This window comes from Hyperoodon ampullatus (genome assembly GCF_949752795.1).
Source record: "Hyperoodon ampullatus genome assembly, chromosome: 3".
NCBI classification, from domain to species: Eukaryota; Metazoa; Chordata; class Mammalia; order Artiodactyla; family Ziphiidae; genus Hyperoodon; species Hyperoodon ampullatus.
Window position 1 is genome coordinate 129,488,464 of NC_136916.1, and position 20,190 is coordinate 129,508,653.

At 41.1% G+C, this 20,190-nt stretch overlaps 2 protein-coding genes across 2 annotated transcripts in view; one reads left to right on the forward strand and one right to left on the reverse strand.

Annotated features, from left to right (window-relative positions):
• The window catches only part of POLE2 (DNA polymerase epsilon 2, accessory subunit), a gene marked incomplete at its 5' end in the record, with an annotated part of 30,527 nt that extends 27,114 nt beyond the window's left edge, over positions 1-3,413 (reverse strand). The window contains 2 exons of the mRNA XM_079700401.1: positions 182-282; positions 3,346-3,413. Coding sequence (XP_079556527.1) covers positions 182-282; positions 3,346-3,413 — 169 coding nt within the window. The remainder of the gene's footprint in view (positions 1-181; positions 283-3,345) is intronic.
• Positions 3,414-13,750: 10,337 nt separating this feature from the next.
• KLHDC1 (kelch domain containing 1) overlaps positions 13,751-20,190 on the forward strand; it is a gene marked incomplete at its 3' end in the record, with an annotated part of 43,171 nt that continues 36,731 nt past the window's right edge. The window contains exon 1 of the mRNA XM_079700563.1: positions 13,751-13,866. Within this exon, the coding sequence (XP_079556689.1) occupies positions 13,771-13,866 (96 nt within the window). The 5' untranslated portion in view covers positions 13,751-13,770. The remainder of the gene's footprint in view (positions 13,867-20,190) is intronic.

A 20,190-nucleotide genomic window follows, 5' to 3' on the forward strand; every position in this document is an offset into this window, starting at 1 on the left:
CCATGGCACACGTCTCTAGTAGAACTAGAGGTTACTCCTCGGCAAGAAGTGCTACTAGGGGTATGTCTCATACCACCGGGACATTCAATACTGAATCTCAACTTCAAATTAAATCTATAAATCTAACTGAGGATGCAGAACTATATGAACAATTTAAGAGCTGTCAGAAAATGTTACTTACAGGGTTGCTTTTCAACTGCATCAATGATCTTTTCCAGTGCATCTTCAAGCTCTACTTCATTGATAGACTGAAGAGCTTCTGTGAGGTACTTAATAGCTTCACTGATAAGAGAGATTGGTAATTAAGGCTAAAAGTTTTATGCCAAAATCTGGCAAACACTCATCAATCTAGCATTGAAATTAAGATCCACTCACTCCTCCCTGCAAGCAGTACTCTCCTTTCCTGTGCTTTCTGAACAAATTCTTCCTCCTATCCCCTGCCAACATAATTGTTCTTAAAGCCCCAAATCACATCCTTCTTCTAGGAAGCCTTCCTAGACCAGTTCTACCTGCTGCAATCTCCCTTTCCTTCTGAAATTGTTAAAAAAAAATCTCACTTATAGATACCTTAGATCTGCTGTATCACATTAGCCTTGTACTATTTATTACCTGACATTAATAAGCTCAGTCTGCTTCAATGTTCTGAACATAACAGACACTTAAATACATATTTATTAATTTGATAATGCATTTGCTTAAGTTCCAGTAATTTCATCAGTTTTCAACTGTAAAATAAGAAAAAAATTAGGCTAGAAAAAACTTTGACATTCGAATATAGTCATAGAAGTAATAACACTCACTAAATCACACGAATCCCTCTCACCCCTCAAAAATCAATAAAGCTGAATTTTTTTTAAATCACACGAATTCCTGATTTAAATACCAATAATACTCAGAATGAACACCGTCTACTTAAACCATTTGCTAATTCCATGCCATTCTTTATTTGTAGACCACAGCTCTACACTTTGCATCAATATTATTGTTCTAGTCATCGCACTAACTGTTCTATATCTTGGGTTGCTTATTGTTTCATGTGTGGGTGTCACATCCCTCCAATTTATTATAGATGATGCTCCTTGAGAAGGGAACTGTGTCATCCTTTCGCAGACTGCTAAGCACACTGAAGGTGGTTCACAAATACTTGCTGATTGAGTCCCTAAAACCACACACATATTAGGTGAATCTTGGGAGAGCTCTTAGCATAGACCAAAGTCATACAGGATCTGGCTCCCGCCAAGTCTCACTAGTCTCACCCAGTGTCTCTGGCTTTCTTGGTGCTCTCCTGCCTCAGGGTCTTTATATGGTCATTCCCCACCCCACCCCCCACTCTTCACCTAGTCAAGTCCTGCTCATCCTTTAACACTCAACTCAAACCATTCTTTTTTTTTTTTCAAATCTTTAATGAAGCCTTCTTTGACTCTAGAACTGTTTATACACCTGTTTATATACTATCATAGCACTTCCTTCCTCAGATCCTTTTCATAATTGAAATTAAATAATTGTGAATTATTTAATATCCATGGTAGACAGACTTCTAAGATGACCCCTAATAATCCACACCTCCTGGTATTCACATCCTTGTGCAATCACCTCCCCTTGAGTGTGCGTTGGACCTGGTGACTTGCTTCTAACAATAGAATATAGCAAAAGCGATGGAATATTTTACTATATTGTAGTTTTAAAAATAAAAATTTTAAAGCGGCAAGATGTCACTTTCTTGCTTAGGTTACAAAAGACTGTGACTTCCATTTACTAGCAGACTCTCTTGCTAGCTTTGATGAAGTCAGCTGCCATGCTGGGCAGGCCCAACAGCCAGCAAGGACTGAAGCCCTCAGTCCAACAATCTTGGGTGAACTGAATCCTGCCAATCACTGAATGAACTTGGAAGAAAATCCTGCCCAACTGACTCTGAGATGACCCCATCCGGACTGCAGCCTTGCGAGACACCCTGAAGCTAAGGACCCAGCTAAGCCTACCTGAATTCCTGACCCACAGAAAATGTGAGAATATAAGTGCCTGCTGTTTTTTGTTGTTGTTGTTGTTTGGTACACGGGCCTCTCACTGTTGTGACCTCTTCCGTTGCGGAGCACAGTCTCCGGACGCGCAGGCTTAGCGGCCATGGCTCACGGGCCCAGCCGCTCCGCGGCATGTGGGATTTTCCTGGACCGGGGCACAAACCGGCGTCCCCTGCATCGGCAGGCGGACTCTCAACCACTGCGCCACCAGGGAAGCCCGTGCCTGCTGTTTTAAACTTCTAAGTTTGGGGGTAATTCGTTATGCAGCAATAAATATTAATACACTATCTGTCCCCCAACCTCCACATTGTCTTACCCTCTCCTACTCCCTTGCCCCAGCAGTACTTTGCAGCTAATAGATTTCAGTGTATTTCTGACTGAATTAATGAATGACAGCTCAATATTAGGTCAAATTCTAAGTGAAAATAAAGAAAACTTAACTGATCAATTGGTCATATTTTCAAAATGTGGGGAATCAACTGAACAAAATTTATTATTGTCTCCTAGAGCTTATCCACTCTTGCGCCTGTTCACCACTAACCCAAAAGTAACGTAAAAGTCCCATGAAACTTATTACAAAAACAAACAAAAAAACCTCTACACACACAAGAGCAATCAAAACATGGTACAGAGAAGTGTATCCCGTCCAGCAGGTTTTTACATATGTAAATACTGTATTCTTTATATATATAAAAAAGCAGATTTAATGCGAAAAATCTTGGAAAGGATCATTCTACAAGTCGCAGAAAACACGGATATGGCCAGAGAAGCACAGAAGTTCTAAAGGAAATCTAAACAAAAAAACCCCGTAAGACTTAAGAACATGCTTTAAACTACCCACTTCTTAACTCTCCAGGAATTCTCTCTCGTGAATAATACGTGATCCAAAATTGGGAAGGCTAGCAAGGCCCACAGTTTGTACAACACAATCTGACAGCTACCGACATGCAATGGGCTTTCCCAGGTCTCTCGTTCGCTGTCTCCGTAACCACGTGAGCAGCGCTGTTAGGATTCCCAATTAGCGGAGGCAGAGACTAAGCTGTCTGAGACGCGCCCAAACACAGTGCTAATACACCGCTGCTGCGACACAGACGGCTGTCTGGCACGTGCAGGAGACCCTCATCCCTTCCGGGAGAAACTTTTCGACTCCGCGCGAATGTCGGGGAACTTAAGAAGGCATCGCCAGGTCCCCCTTGCTTCTTAGAACTCTTTCAAGGTCTCTGTCATTTTAAAGGCCAAACCCCCTCCTGGCGCGCGGCGCGTCCCGATGCCCCGCACAGCGGCCTGGCCCTCCCCTCCTGTCCCGCTCGCTGCCCAGCCGACTCACCCCCGGAGCAGCAAGCCGCGCAGCTTGAAGGCAGAGAGCACCCTACTCCGAAGCCGCTCCGGCGCCATGTTCGCTTTTTGGCGCCACGGCTGCGGCCCCGCCCCTTCCCGGGCGCGCCCCGCCCCGTCCCTGTCCTGGTCCCGCCCCAGACGCGCCGGTTCTCTCTGCCACCGCTCCTCCTCCCTCAGTGCGCGGAGACTTCGGTGTCGCACACCTGGAGAGCTGCAGTTCCGCACCCACTAGGCTGCAGAAGAATACGACCCTGCACTGCTCTGTTGCTCGGAGACTGAAGAGCGAGGGCGTCCTTCCCTGGTGTCTGGTTTGGAATGTGCTTCCCTATCTCAAATGCTTCGTTGAGCCACTTAGTACTCTCATCGCTACCCTCCACCTTCCGTGACTCCGCCCCGGGGCCCTTATGCTTTGTGTCACCACAGGGTTTTCACCCCGCTTTTTATTTAAGTTGCGGGCTTCCTATGTACCCTGTACTATCATAAGCGTTTTAACGTATTAGTTGATGTATTGCTCCTAAAGCCTAATGAGTTGTGTGCTGTTTTTTCAACATCCTCATTTTACAGATTAGAAGAGTAAGACACAAAGATGGTAGATGGCTCACTGAAGATGAAACGTTCTGTAAGTAAGTGAGGGAGCCAGGGTTTGAACTCGGTCTGATTGCAGCAAGTGAGCTGTTAATGTGCCAGCTTCAAAACGGTTGCTTCAGTGAGTTAAATAAAACCGTGGAGTGCTTATAAGTGAACGCTCCGTCTCATAAAACGTGAGGATGGTTTCTAAGAACTGATACACGGTGACCTCCAGGGTATCCGGATAACAACAACAAAAAGCAAAATATGGTAAAGGAGGGAACATAAGAATATATATACATATTTATTTACTTGAATTTGTATTTTAAAAAACCTCTTAAAGGTAACACTGGACACACCAAAAAATGGTTAACCTTTACGGCTGGAAGGGATAAAGATGGAAGTGAGACTTTTCTTTGTAGTGAGACTTTTAACTGTCAATCCATGTATATGTTTTTCATATTCAAAAAATAGAAAAGAAAAAAGTAAACAAAACTGAAAGCAGACCAAAACCAATATACCTGTATATTGAATTGGTAACGTAACATCACAGAGAAAAGTGATTTTTTATTTATTTTATTTTTTTATTAAAGGGGGAGGGGAATCTGTCCCCTTCTTTTTTAAAATTTATTTTATTTATTCATTTTTGGCTGCATTGGGTCTTTGTTGCTGTGCGCTGGTTTTCTCTAGTTGCGGCGAGCGGGGGCCACTTTTCGTTGTGGTGTGCAGGCTTCTCATTGCGGTAGCTTCTCTTGTTGCGGAGCGCCGGCTGTAGGCGCGGGCTTCAGTAGTTGTGACTCGCGGGCTCTGGAGTGCAGGCTCAGTAGTTGTGGCGCACGGGCTTAGTTGCTCCGGCATGTGGGATCTTCCCGGACCAGGGTTGAACCTGTGTCCCCTGCATTGGCAGGCGGATTCTTAACCACAGCACCACCAGTGAAGCCCCAAAAAGTGATTTTTGAACACAGCTCTCTGTATATTTTCAGTGAAATACATTCCAGTTACATTTTCAATCCCCTTTTCTCTTTCTTCTCCTGGGATCCCTATTATGTGTAGATTGGCACACTTTATATTATCCCATAGGTCTCTTATATTGCTTTCAATTTTTTTTTTCATTTGGCTTTCTGTCTGCTGTTCTGATTGGGTGATTTCCATTATTCTGTCTTCCAGATCACTTATTCGTTCTTCTGCATTATTCATTCTGCTATTCATTGTCTTTAGTTCAGGTTTCATCTCAGCAAATGAATTTCCTAATTTTTCTTGGCTCCTCCTTATGGTTTCTAGTTCCTTTTTACAGTGTTCTGCATTTCTGTTGATAAGCTTTCTTAATTCCTTCAGTATTTTCATTACTTCCTTTTTGAACTCGGTGTCTATTAGACTGAAGAGGACTGTTTCATTGTTTGTTCCTTTAGGGGAATTCTCTTGATCTTCTAACTGGGAGTGGTTCCTCTGCTTCTTCATTTTACTTATATTTCTCTTACTCTGTGAAATTAGGAGAAACAATTATCTACTGTAGTCTTGGAAGGCTATTTATATGCAGGAGCATACTTGTATAGCTTGTATTGGTTTAATATTTTTGGCCCTAGGGCTGCTTTTAGTTTGGATGCTTTCCACCTCCTTCCTAAGTGTGTGCTGGCCATTATCCCCTTGATGGGGGGGGTGCAGGTACGGCAGCTGGCACATGTTCCTGCGAGGGGCGGGGGCAGAGGCAGTGATTGTCGCCTGCTCCCAAAATATATTCCAATGACAAAAAACTGCAATGAAAATTTGAACTTTTATGTAAGAAAGGATAGGAAATAAATATGGATAAATAAACAGTTGATTCTCATTATTCAAGGTGATTACGTTCTAGACTGTCACCACCAATACTGAATTAGCAAATACTCAATCATTGCTCCTAGGGTAAGTGGTAAGGCTCCTCTGAGCCTCTGGTCACAGCATTTTCATCAACTGATCAATACATAACTGCTTTATGTGTGTTTCTGTTTAAAGACATCTTTAATATATATTGTTGATTCATTAACATTGAACTCAGAGTCAGCAGCATTATCATTCATGCCTGATGGAAGCTTATCTAACACATGTGTTTTCTCCCTAAGGCACATGACAGCCTTCTTATACCTTGGAACACTAGAAAGCACTTCATCACTATGCTTGGAGTCCATTTTAAACAGCAAAATCACCCAAGATTCTCTTGGAGAAAACCAGCTGCCCTCAAGCAGCTCTTGGAAAGTCCATGTGCTAAGAAATCAAGGCCTCCTGCAACAGCCAGCACCAACTTGCCATCCACATGCCAGCAACTGTGAACAATTTCAGAAGCAGGTCTTCCAGCCCTAGTGAAGTCTTCAGATGACTGCAACTCTCTCCAGTATCTTGACTGCAACCTCAGAGAGACGAGACTGAATCACCCAGCCAGGCTGTTCCTAAATTCCCAACCTACAGAAACTGTGTGAGGTGATAAATGTTTTTTATTTATTTATTCCCAATGAAATTTGGGAATCTTGAATATGGATTGGATATTAAATTATATTCAGTAATAACTGTTAATTATTACTTAAGTGTGATGATGATATTGTGGTTATATGTATGAATGTCCCTATTTTTAGGAAATGAATGCTGAAGTGTAACTCAAATAATTCAGCAAAATGAAAAATGTAGACACACATATAAACAAATATAAAGCTATTATGGAAATAGTAACAATTATTAAACTTAAGTGGAGAGTACACAGGTATTCCTTGAACTATTTTTTTCAACTTTTCTTTATGTTTGATATTTTTCATGTTAAGAAGTTGAAGATAAAAGAATCTATCCCAATTTCCCAGCTTCCTCTCACAATCTGACAATTATTCCTTTTTCTCCCATAACTTTTCAATTTCTTTTCCCTATGACTCCTTCACCTGGCCATAAAGTCCTACTACTTCAATGAAAACTAAATGCTGATGACTCCAAAATCCATATTTTCTCAAGCTTCAAATTCAACTCAATATGTGCCCAAATGGACTTACCATCATCCCTCCAAAATCTGCTCCTCCTCCCAAGTTCACTACCCTGGTGAAGGCCTCTACCCCTTCCACCCAGTGACTATGTTAGTAAACTAGGTGGCATCCTTGACACCTCCCTCTCCTTCATTCTCCATAAACCAATCAGCCAAGTCTCTTTGGTTCTACCTTTTTTTTTTTTTTTTTTTTTTAAGAAGATGTTGGTAGGAGTTTATTAATTTATTTATTTATTTTTGCTGTGTTGGGTCTTCGTTTCTGTGCGAGGGCTTTCTCCAGTTGTGGCAAGTGGGGGCCACTCTTCATCGCGGTGCGCAGGCCTCTCACTTTTGCGGCCTCTCTTGTTGCAGGAGCACAGGCTCCAGACGCGCAGGCTCAGTAGTTGTGGCTCACGGGCCTAGTTGCTCCGCGGCATGTGGGATCCTCCCAGACCAGGGCTCGAACCCGTGTCCCCTGCATTAGCAGGCAGATTCTCAACCACTGCGCCACCAGGGAAGCCCTGGTTCTACCTTTTAAGTATCTCTCAGACCTGACCATTTCTATCTCTATGGCTAGGGGCCTTACTAGGTTATCAGCCTCTCTAGCATCAGGGACTGACCTGCCAACGGGTCTCTTTGTCTCCAACCTTGCCATCAGAATAAGCTTTCTAAAACATAATTCTTATTATGTCACCTCCCTACTTAAAACGTTTCCAAATCTCATATTAGGATAAAGTGAACAAGGCATCTCTTTCTTCCTCTCTTGTTCCATCGGCCAGGAACACTCCCCTTCCTCTTCCCCTCCATTTGCCTAAACAACTTCCATTCATCCTTCAGTTCTTAGCTTAGACTTTCTCTTGGGACCCTTCCCTGACTCTCCCAGATCTGAGTTAGGGGCCCTCTTATGTAGCCCCAAGGTGCCCTGGACTTTTGCTATCATTACACTTACTGCAGAGCATAGTAGTTGTCTGTTTGCTGGTCTATAGCCCCAACCGCACTTTAAGGTCCAGCAGGACAAGTGGATCATTTCAAAAATACAGTGCCGGGCTTCCCTGGTGGCGCAGTGGTTGAGAGTCCGCCTGCCGATGCAGGGGACATGCGTTCGTGCCCCGGTCCGGGAAGATCCCACATGCCGCGGAGCGGCTGGGCCTGTGAGCCATGGCCACTGAGCCTGCACGTCCAGAGCCTGTGCTCCGCAATGGGAGGGGCCACAACAGTGAGAGGCCCGCGTACCGCAAAAAAAAAAATAATAATACATTGCCAGTGTTACTAGTAACAAGCAAATGATACAGTGATAACTTTAAATATATGTATTTTTTTTATTGAGGCATAATTTACATTGCACATACATAAAGAATACATATGAGTTTCAATAAATGTATAAACCTATGTAATTACCACCCTAATCATGATATAGAAAATTTCCATCACCCAGAATATTTCCCTGTACTCAATTCCATAAATCCCCTCTCCCTACCACAAACAACTACTCTTCTGCTTTCTATCACCATAAATTAATTTTGTATGTCTTGAGTTTCATATAAATTAAATTATATAGCAGGTATTCTTTTGTGTCTGGTGTCTTTTTTTAAAATATTTATTTATTTATTTATTTGGTTGTGCTGGGTCTTAGTTTTGACGGGCAGGCTCCTTAGTTGTGGCAGGGGGACTCCTTAGTTGTGGCATGTGAACTCTTAGTTGTGGCATGCATATGGGATCTAGTTCCCTGATCAGGGATCAAACCCAGGCCCCCTGCATTGGGAGTGCGGAATCTTAACCACTGTGCCACCAGGGAAGTCCCACATCTGGTTTCTTTTTTTTCAACATTATGAAGAACGATTGGCAAATAAAAATTGTAAGTATTTAAGGTGCACATGTGATGTTTTGATATATGTTTACATTTGAAATGATTACCACAATCAAGCTAATTAGCATATTCATCACCTCACATAGTTACCATTTTGTGTGTGTGTGGTGAAAACACTTCAGATCTATTCTCAGAAAATTTCAAGTATACGATACATTATTATTAGCTATAGTCACTTGTAATACATTGCATCTCTAGTATTTATTCATTATATTACTGAAAGTTTGTACCCTTGACCAACATCTCCACATTTCTTCCACCCCTCAGCCACTGATAACCACCATTCTACTCTCTGTTTCTATGAATTGGACATTTTTAGATCCCACATTTAAGTCAGATCATGCAGGGACTTCCCTGGTGGTCCAGTGGTTAAGCCTCCACACTTCCACTGCAGAGGGTGTGGGTTCAATCCCTGCTCGGGGAACTAAGATCCTACATGCCATGCAGCATGTCCAATAAATAAATAAATAGATAAATAAATAAATTAATTAAATAAGTGAGATCATGCAACATGTGCCTTTCTGTATCTGGCTTATTTCAATTAGCATAATGTCCTCCAGGTTCATTCATGTTGACACAAGTGTCAGGAATTCCTTTTTTTTTTTTTGCGGTACGCGGGCCTCTCACTGCTGTGGCCTCTCCTGTTGTGGAGCACAGGCTCCAGACGCGCAGGCTCAGCGGCCATGGCTCACGGGCCCAGCCACTCCGCAGCATGTGGGATCCTCCCAGACCAGGACATGAACCCGTGTCCCCTGCATCGGCAGGCGGACTCTCAACCACTGCGCCACCAGGGAAGCCCAGGAATTCCTTCTTTTTTAAGGCTGAATAATATTCCATTGTATATGTATACCACATTTTCTTTATCCATCCATCCACTGACAAACAGTTCGTTTCCATGTATTAACTATTGTGAATAATGCTGCAATGAACATGGGAGTACAGATATCTCTTGAAGAGAGTGATTTTTTTCCTTTGGATATAAACCCAGAAGTGGGATTGCTAGATTATATGGTAGTTCTATTTTTAATTTTTTAAAGAACATCTATATTGTTTTCCATAGTGGCTGCACCAGTTTACATTCCCACCAACAGTGTACAGGGTTCCCTTTTCTCCACATCCTTGCCAGCACTTATTATATTTGACTTTTTACTAGGTGTGGCACAATATCTCATTGTGGTTTTGATTTGCATTTCCCTGATGATTAGTGATGTACATGTTGGTATTATACATCATGTACCTGTTGGCCATTTGTATGTCTTTTTAGGGAAAATGTCTGTTCAGGTCCTTTGCTCATTTTTTAATCTTTTTTTTCTCTACTGAGTTTTATGAATTCCTTATATATTTAAGATATTAACCTTCACTGGATATATTATTGGGAAATATTTTCTACCATTCTGTAGGTTGCCTTTTCATTTTGTTGATTGTTTTCTTTGCTGTGCAGAAGCTTTTTAGTTTGAGGTAGTCCCATGTGCTTATTTTTGCTTCTGTTGCCTATGCTTTTGGTGTCATCTCCAAAAAAAATCACTGCCAAGACCAATGTCAAGGAGCTTTCCCCCTGTTTTCTTCTAGGAGTTTTAGGGCTTCAGGTCTTATGTTTTAAGTCTTTAATGCATTTTGAGCTGATTTTTGCATATGTTAAAAGGAGTGCTACTCCTAGGGGACAGTCTTGGAGGGGAGAATGTAGAGAGGAGTCAGCAGAGTGTCCTGAGGCTAGGGCCTAAGGAGAGAAGGCCAGTGGAAAGGTGATCAAGACTCTCTTCTTGACCAAACTCTAGTCAAGCTCCTCTGAGCCCTATTCTCAGCTAAGCCTCAACCTTAACTTGTAAAAACTGCAGACTCTTGGCACAAATGATTTCGTCCGCGCCCCTGCCATACTGAGACTTGAACAAGCACTAGCATAGTTTCTAACAGGTCAAGGCCACACCCCTAGAATGACTCCAGTGCCCCTTAGAGGGCCTGCCTGGAAAAGCTCAAGGCTGCCAAGAGAATTTACTGTTTGTTCCAGCCCCAAACCTGGTGATAGGCAGATAGGCCCCTGAACCCTCCCTCCCACGCCCCCTTATAGCAGTTACTTTAAAAGCTTGCAATTATACATCCTTTCTCTGCCTTTGAGGTGTAAATTTACCAAAGAAAACTGTGTCTCCAAGCATCTGAGAGCTCTTTGAAATGCAAACATATAGGGAGAAAATTCTTACTCTTGCTCCCCAGCCCTGTGGGAAGATAAAGGCCTAATTTTACTGGGTGCCTTGCCATAACTTGCATCACTGCCTCTAGTCATAAAGATAGAAGAAGTTTGTTTCTTCTCTGGATATGCTCCAATTAACAAGCCCAGATGGCCTAGCCACAGGGATCAACCCTCTTCAGCGCCCCTCAGTGCCTTCCCTCGGTACACTGAAAGCTTTAAAAAGTCTCCTGCCTTCAGTTTCCACAAAGTTCAGTTCAGTTCACAGTGCATCCTCTTCCCCATCACAATAGTTTGTTACTGAACAAAATCTATCCTTGCCTCTTTAACTAGTGTCTGACCTGGTTTGTCTCTGACAAGGCCAAAATGGTGGCATGGCTGATGAGGTTTTAGGAATGAGGGTAATCATGTTCTGTTTGAAATTATTTTCTTTCTGTGATATAAACCCCTTCTCTGTCATCTTTTTACTTTTACCTTTTACTTCAGTGAAATTTAGTAGAAATACAAATGACCTTTAAGAGTGGGTTTTGGGGCTTCCCTGGTGGCGCAGTGGTTGAGAGTCCGCCTGCCGATGCAGGGGACACGGGTTCGTGCCCCGGTCCGGGAAGATCCCACATGCCGCGGAGCGGCTGGGTCCGTGAGCCATGGCCGCTGAGCCTGCGTGTCCGGAGCCTGTGCTCCGCAACGGGAGAGGCCACAGCAGTGAGAGGCCCGCGTACCAAAAAAAAAAAAGTGGGTTTTGAAAGAAAATAGTGTGCTTCTATGTTTTTCATGTCTGGGGTGATGTGAAATAGCCAATTCCATGGGGAGAAGATCCATAAACCTGTAAATGGAATTATTCCAGTAGCAGTAGGAGTTTAAAGCCAGAGGTGACTATGAGATTATAGCCCTAAGAATTCACAGAAATCTTGGAGAGGGCTTTGGCATTCCACTGCAGGTGGAAAGGGAGTTTCTGGGACAAAGGACCACCAGGTTCCATACGTTAATAACAACAATGAGAGCTGGTCTCAGCACCCCCAGAGCTAACGTGTCATTGCTAGGGACACAGGGTGCCATCTGGAGACGGACCCCCCCTCACCCCTGGAAATGGAGGTCAAGGCCAGTGCTCAAGAGGGGTTACTACTACTGCTACTACCATTGATGAGCACCCACTCTACACCAGAGCTGTCCTATGGGCCATGTGCCTTTATGCCTTCAGTCCTGATCGCCTCCACCCCCCCCCACCGCCAATCCAAAGTAAAAGTTCTAATAATCAAGTTACATTATTTACTCCCCTGCTTAAGACCCTTTGGGCTTACAGTTAAAGTTCAGACTCTAGCATGACAAACCTGCAAGATTGACTATTCCAGCTTTATCCTTGGCTGCTCCCTGCAAGCATTCTACACTCATAGGGAACTATTTATACAACTTGTATGAAAAACTTGTGTATCCCTTTGTGCGCCCCCCATGCCCAATAGATCGTGTATTTCCTTTCCGCTTTTCTGCTGTATTTTGTCCACGTTTCTACTATGCCGCTTTTCATCCCACACTGCATGCATTTCTTTACATCTCTTTCCCTCTAACTGGACTTTGGAGTCCCTGTGGTAGAACTGTCTTATTCATCTTAAAATTCATTTTGTTTATTCATTCAGTCAACAGATATTTATTATGTACATATTTAGTATTTCTTTGGTATCTACTACTACAAGGCTCTGAGGAATCAATTATACTTGATTCCTTCAGCGTTTGTGTTTAACAGGGCCTCAATACCAACTATCTACAGCAAGCAGGCACTTAATAAATATATACCGATTAAATGAATAAATTAACTTGTTCTGAGTGGTGGGCAGCCACGTTCTCTTCAAAGGGTAACTCTGGACAAGTGCATTTATAGACGCTGGTATAATTATTTTCTTCCCTCTTGGCCCTAGTTTTACTTCAGTACATCATTTTATAGCAAGGGTTAACCAGCTTTTTCTGGAAGGGGCCAGACAGTAAATATTTTCGGCAGTGGGAGCTTTCTGGTCTTTGTTGTAGCTACTCAGCTCTGTCTACTCAACTCTGTGGCTTACATCAGCTGCCATAGGCAATACTTAAACGAATTAGGGTGGTTGTGTGGCAATAAAACTTTAGGTACAGATGCTGAAGTTTGGATTTCTGTCATTTTCATGAGTAATATCATTCTTCTTTGAATTTTTTTCAACCATTCAAAAATGTAAAACTGTTCTTAGCTTGTGGGTACTACAAAAGCAGTCAGCGGAAAGATTTGGCCTGCAGGGCCGTAGTTTGCTGGCATACGTTTTAGAAAATTCTTAATTGAAAAAAAAAAGTATATCTATATATACATATATACATATATATACATGTATATATACATATATAGTTAAAGTCCTCTCTCTCTCTCTGGATAACTATCTCTGCTAGAGGTTGAATGGAAAAGGCAAACCCTCACAAAGCATTAATGTATTAACATATTGATTTAAGTCACAGCAGCATCAAGCCCATGGACCAGAAGTCCACTGAGCCACTGGATAAGGTACACAGGTTGTTCCGCCCACACAACACAATCGCAAATGACACGAAATCAGCGGGTGGCAGGGTTGCGAAGAAGCCAAGGAACCTCCCTGCCCACTCAGACCTCAAGCATCCCTAACTGGCGACGCCGCCCCAGGCTCGGCTTCCCGGGCGGGCTTCGGCACAGCGCAGCCGCACTGGTGCCGCCTTCCCACCAATCTCGACCCTCGACGCGTTCCGTTCGTGCGTGGAGGAGCCAGGCGGGAGGAAAGGCTGCTCCGTGGGCAGGGGGCTGCAGCGCGCCGAGCGGCTGGGCCCAGCGACGGCGCGGATGGCGGACTCCCAGCTGTTCTGCGTGGCCGAGGAGCGCAGCGGCCACTGCGCAGTGGTGGACGGAAACTTCCTCTACGTGTGGGGGGGCTACGTGGTAAGGGGAAGAGGCGGGACGGGGCGGACTCGCGCTGGGAGCCCCCCCCGGCTTCTCGGCCAGAGTGGCCGCCGAGCACCCGCCCACACCCGGCCCAGTCGCGGGGGCCGGTCCGCGGCTCAGGCCGGCGCTCCCGGCGCCACCCGCGCCCCGCCCGGCCTTCCGCCATCGGCCGCTCTCCCGCCGCGCCAGGGCTTGACGCCGCGCCGCCATTGCTTCCACTAGGAAACTAGCCTTCAAACCCCAGTCCGGGGCTCTTCCCACTCTCCAGTTCCCCCGGTCCTCGCAGCTGGCCGATAACCCGGCTTACCCAGCACTCAGTCGGTTACTGCGCGATTGATGATCATTTGTAACTGCTTGCGCAGACTCAAAAAAGCCCACCGATGCCGTGCTGTATTATTTTGTAAATATTTACTTATTCCTGCGGCGCGATCCGAAATATCGAAATCACTGAAGCATTTAAGTGTTTCTAAGTAATTTTTAGTGGCATTCCTTTACCAAGGGGTAATTACGAAATTTTTTCGAGTCTCCAAACAGACTTGTATTAGCGACGATATACTTGAGTATCATGCCTTAAAATTCTTACTACAGTGGAGGTTTGAATATGTGTATTTGTTTTATCTCTATAATCGTAGGATAATAGAATCAAGGATTCTAAAAATGGAAAACAACCCCTTTAGTTTACAGATTAAAAAAAAAAAGCAAGCCATCTGGAGTTCTACTGGATGTAGAACCTATAATTTTCTGACTGACTCGATGCTATTATGTGACAGATGTAACATGACTGAATCGCTCACTGAAATAAAGAACATACTGTATATGTTAAATGATTCTCAGATCCAAGTTGGTTTTTGTTGTTGTTTTGTTTGTGTGCTTATTTTTAATTTGATTCAGTATCAGGATGAGAAAATCAGAACTCACATTTGAGTGCCTACTATACGTGGCATGTGCTAGGATATCTCATATCCTTAATCTTGTATAATCCTTACCATATCTTGTAAGGTAAGTAATGTCCCCATTTTAAAAATAAGGAAGATGAATCAGTAAGAGTAAATAATTTGAATGACCGTTTGACCTCAAGGGCAGCAGATTCCAACATAGGTATATTGGATTTCCAAAGGCTATTTTTTCTATGATAAACATAAATTAGGTGACTGTGCTCTCTTAAGGTCTAATATTTCCACCATTTGTTCTTGATGAAAAAGTAGTCTAGATATAATGATGGTTTTTGCAGAAGAAATATTTTGATTGTTTTTGAGCTCTGCCACTTGAAGATGTACAGGTGTCAAACTTCATCTGCTATATTGGTTCTTAATATTGTAAAAGTTAAATGAAAAAAATCTCACTTAAAATAGTAATCTGTAATATCTTATATCTTGTGACAATATAGATTTCTGTTGGGCCCATAACTGAAATGTCTGAATTTTTTATATCTCATTTTAATCTTGAAAATTGTGTAATTGATAAGATTTCAGGTCTTCAGGTGGCAGTCAGTGAATAGAAATACTTCCTACTACTGATTGATCCAATGAGTAAATGCTGTATGAACCACCCTGGAAAGTACCACACAGATTTAGATCAAGTCTACTACTTTTTAAATTCCAGGGATTGTCAGCGCTTAAAATATGTCTAAGGCATAAGCGGAAGGAAAGGGAGAGTAGGAGGCAGAAAAGAAGACATGGCATATCGTGAGAAAAAATAGAATCCTTCCCACAATTGTTTTATTCAGATCCTTCTGAACAGCTAAAAGACCCTGGAATCTGGAGGTAATCCAGTAGTCAGAATAATAATGGTCAGAATAATGGTCAGATGATTCCAGATTGTATGTTCCAAGCACAATTTTCCTCTTCATTAACACAATGTGTGTTAAAATTGACAAATATATATCCTAAAGCTTGAATGGCCAACATATATCTGTCTAAATTACTTATTACTCTATCGTTGAGCATTTTCTAAAGGACTTTGTATCTGAAAACAGCCCTACCTCTAGAGGTAAGAGCAGCAAAGCTGAAAAAAGTAAGCAGTAAATTATAATTGGTGCCAGAATATTCTCTTGCTCCTAGTTCTTCCATATCCTTTCCACATTACTGAAATTCATACAAACTTCAGTATTGCAACTAGGAGCATTTAAAAGTTGTGAGTAGTTTTTTCGAAATTTTGGAGGAGGAGCACAGTGTTTTAGCATCCTTACAGATGATATGCTTTCTTCTTACTGCTTAATCATATGAACAGTTTTATTTCCCTAACACAGTTGATATTAATACATTTTGCCCTCAACTTTTCCTTGTAGAAGCTAGCAGCTGAATCTGTTTAACTATATATTTCTGTTTTGAATAGGACTTAAAGGGAAGAAGAATCCATTTAGAAAATGTCTGAAAAGAATGAAGGTTTATACTACCAGATATTAAAACATATTATGATACTTTTAAATCAGTGGTCCTGATGCACACTGAGAAAGCATGATGGAATGGAGAAGAAATAACAAACAACCAAGCATATAAGAGTATTTTGTATATAAAAGGTAGCATTTCAATTCTGGAAAAACAATTGCTTATTCAATAAATGGTCCTGGGACAGCTGGAGGAAAATGATAGTGGAGTTTTAGGATTGACAAATGTAGAGAAGTTAAGCTATATGATACCAAAGAAAATATGTGACTCTTGTAAAATCTTGAGTTGGGAAAAGAAAAACTGAATTGGGAAAAAACTATAAGGGAAAAAGATTGGTAGACCAAAAATTTTTTTAATGTAAGTGAAAATTGTTTAATCATCTTAGAGAAGTCAAGATCAAAGTTTTAAAAAATTAAAATCTGTGCTTTTTAAACACCATAAAGTAAGAAGGCAAATGACAAACTGGGGGAGGTATTTGCAACATTTATGATAGACAAAGGTCCTGTAAAACTAAAGATGAATATTTCCCTTGAAAAATGAGCATGGATATGCACAGCAGTTTACAAAAGAAGAAATAAAAAAAGAATATGAATCAAAGAAACCCAGCTGAAAATAATGAATTTTTTCTTTTCCAATTTGCAAATATTAAAAAGAATTTTTGAGAAGAGCTTGGGGAAATGAATTACTCATGCACTGGTAACCTTTTCTGAAGAGAAATTTAGCAATGTGTATTAAAAGCCTTAAGTGTGTATTTCTTTAACTTAATAGTTCACTTTATATATTCATAGATGGTGACACAGACCATCCATATTATGTGGAAGACATTTATTCTTTTTAGGTGCCCAGCATTTGAATCCCCTTCCTCTTGTAGTGTCCCCCACTAAGCGAGTCTTGTTGGAGTATTTATTTTAGTTGTCTGAGTACCTCCTACCTACCATCATAGAATGTATATTCTATAAAGAAGGGGGTTTTGTTCCCTATTGTGTCTCCAGTGTCCAGAATTGGACATAGCTCATGGTAGGTGCCCAATATAAAAGAGCCTGAGTGCCAGGTATTTTTCAGCTTCCCTTGCAGCTAGGTTGTGAGCAAGTAACTTGGATGCTGTTTGTTAGATGTATGTGTGCTAGATTTGGGCTCAGGAATAAACCTGTAAAAGTCAGGACCTAAAGAGGATTCTTAGCAAGCAGTAGAAGTTGTAGGAAGATAAGGTCCCTGGCAAAAGGCAGTGCTACAAGCGGCAGTGTGATGCTCACCAGTGACGGGGCAGTTTGCGCATCAGACTGGTTCTCTGGAAGGATTTCAGGCCTTGCTCCTCTCTACATAGATCAGAGGCTGGTTCTCCAGCTTCCCTGATGATTCCGTGAGCTACCTAATATTCATTTCTTAAAGTTTTATTCTTTAATTTAAAAATTTGAAATGTATGTACAAAAGAGTATGTAAAATAACTGTCGTGTTTAACTTCCAGATTAAAAAATCAGCTAGAATCAGTACCTTAGAAGCCTCCTGTTTATCCTTCACTGATTATATTTTTCCTCCCACCCTCACAGGGTACCACTATCTTGATTTCTTATTAATCACTATTTTCTTTATAGTTTTATCACATGCATCTGTCTCTAAAGAATATATTATTTGGTTTTTGAATCAGAGCATGTGTTCTCTTTCATGACTTAATTCTTTTAGTTAACATTATGTTTTTTAGATTCACACATTACTTGTATTCAGCTGGTGTGCACTTGCGTGGCTGTACCTGTGTTTACTTGGTGTTTATTCTGTTTGGTTAGTTTCTGTGCTGCTGAGTTATTAAATATTTTGAAAATCATCCCTGGATGCGTTCATTTGATGTGTGTCCTGTATAATATTCTATTGTGTGAGTTTACGGCAATTTCCTTATCTATTCCACTATTGATGAATATTTGAATGCTTCAGGGGCTTTTTGGGTTGTAAGCAATGCTACATTGAGCATTCTTGGTAACATATCTCCTGTTAGACACGCAGCAGGACATGTACACTCCCTAGGGCATATACCAAGGAATGGAATGCTGGGTTGCCTGATGCACACATCTCCACATTTACTTGGGAATGTCAGTGTTGCCAAAATATTTGTATCAATCTACACTACCACCAGTCCCCTCCTTGTTCCACATCCTTGACAACATTTGATGCCATCTGGCCTTAAAGTTTTTGCCAATCCAGTGAGTGTGACATGATATTTCATTGTGGTTTTTGTTTACTTTCCATGATTACAGTGGAATGTATTTTCATAACCTTATGAACTATTTGTGTTTTCTCTTCTGTAAAAATGCTGGTTCCTGTCTTTTGCTCCTTTGTCTATTGAGTTGTCTTTTACTGATTTATAGGAATACTTTAATTATATAGTTGTATGAGTTGAATATGCCTTCTTAGTTTGTAGCTTATCTTTGCACTTTCTTGATGATTATCCTTTGTTCAACAGAAGTTTTTAATTTTAACGTAATTTCAGTCTTTTCCTTAATGCTTTGTGCTTTCTGCATCTTAAGAAATCTTTCCCATCGTGGAGATCATAAAGTCTCCCGTATTGTCTTCTAAATGATTTTTGGTTTTGCCTTTCATGTTTAAATCTTTTTTTCTTAAATCTGAATTTTTTATTTGGTTGGTTTAAGGTAGGGATTCAATTTCATTATATTTTCAGTGTGGATAACCAGTTGTTCTTGTGTCATATATTAAATAATCCCCTCTTTCCCTACTAACATGCCAACTCAGTCTGTTACACATCAAGTTTCCATGTATGTGTGGTCTGTTTCTAAGTTCTTTATTCTGTGCAGTTTGTCTGTTTATTTATTCTTGTGACAGAACCTCAGTATCTAAATTACAACGGCTTTACTAGAAGTCTAAATGTTGGGTGGTAAAAGCCCCATCCCCACCCTATCTTGTTCTTGTTCTTTAGGAATATTTTGGTTATTTAGGGCCTTTTGTTCTTTTGTATGAATTTTCTTTACTATTTTTCAATAATAGTAAAATATATAAAACATTTAATTTGCCATTTTAACAAGGTGACTGTACAGTTCGGCGGCATTAATTACATTCACAATGTTGTGCAGTGTTACCACTATCTAGTTCCAAAACTCTTCATTACTCCAAACAGAAACTCTCCCTCGTTCCTTACCCCAGTCCCTGCTAACTTCTAATCATTCTGTCTTTATGTATTTGCATTTTCCTAGATATTTCATATAAATGGAATCATACAATATTTGTCTTTTTGAGTCTGGCTTATTTTATTTAACATAATATTTTCAAGGTTCGCTGTGTTGCAGTATGTATCAGAACTTTCTTCCTTTTTATGGTGAATACGATTACACTGTATTGCATATACCACATTTTGTTTATCCGTTCATCTGTTGTTGGGACACTTGGGTTGTTGCCACCTTTTGTGTATTGTGAATAGTCCTGATATGAATATTGGCATACAAGTATCTGAGCCCCTATTTTTTATTCTTTTGGGTACCTAGGAGTGGAATTCCTGGGTCAAATGGTTATTCTGCATTCAACTTTTAGAACTGCTAAATTGTTTTCCACAGTGCCTCCTCATTTGTATAAACTTTAGAATCAGATTGTCAAATAAAGTACCATATTGAGATTTTATGTTACTGTACTCAATCTTAGATCATTTGAGGGTGATAAACATGTTATGAAATTGAGACTTCAAATTCAGGTATATAGTATGTCTCTCTATGCCGGACTTTTTGATGTCTTTCAATAGAGTTTTATAGTATCTTCATAGGAATCTTGTATATCTTTTGTTGGGTTTATTCTTGCTTCTTTGTATTTTTTATTGTTTTTTAAAAACTAAATTTCTTTAAAAAAGTTAAATTTCTTGATTGTTGCTCGTGTTTTGAAATGCAGTTGACTTGAATATTTTTTGATTCTGGCAAGCTTTCTTATATTAATTTTTGAAATT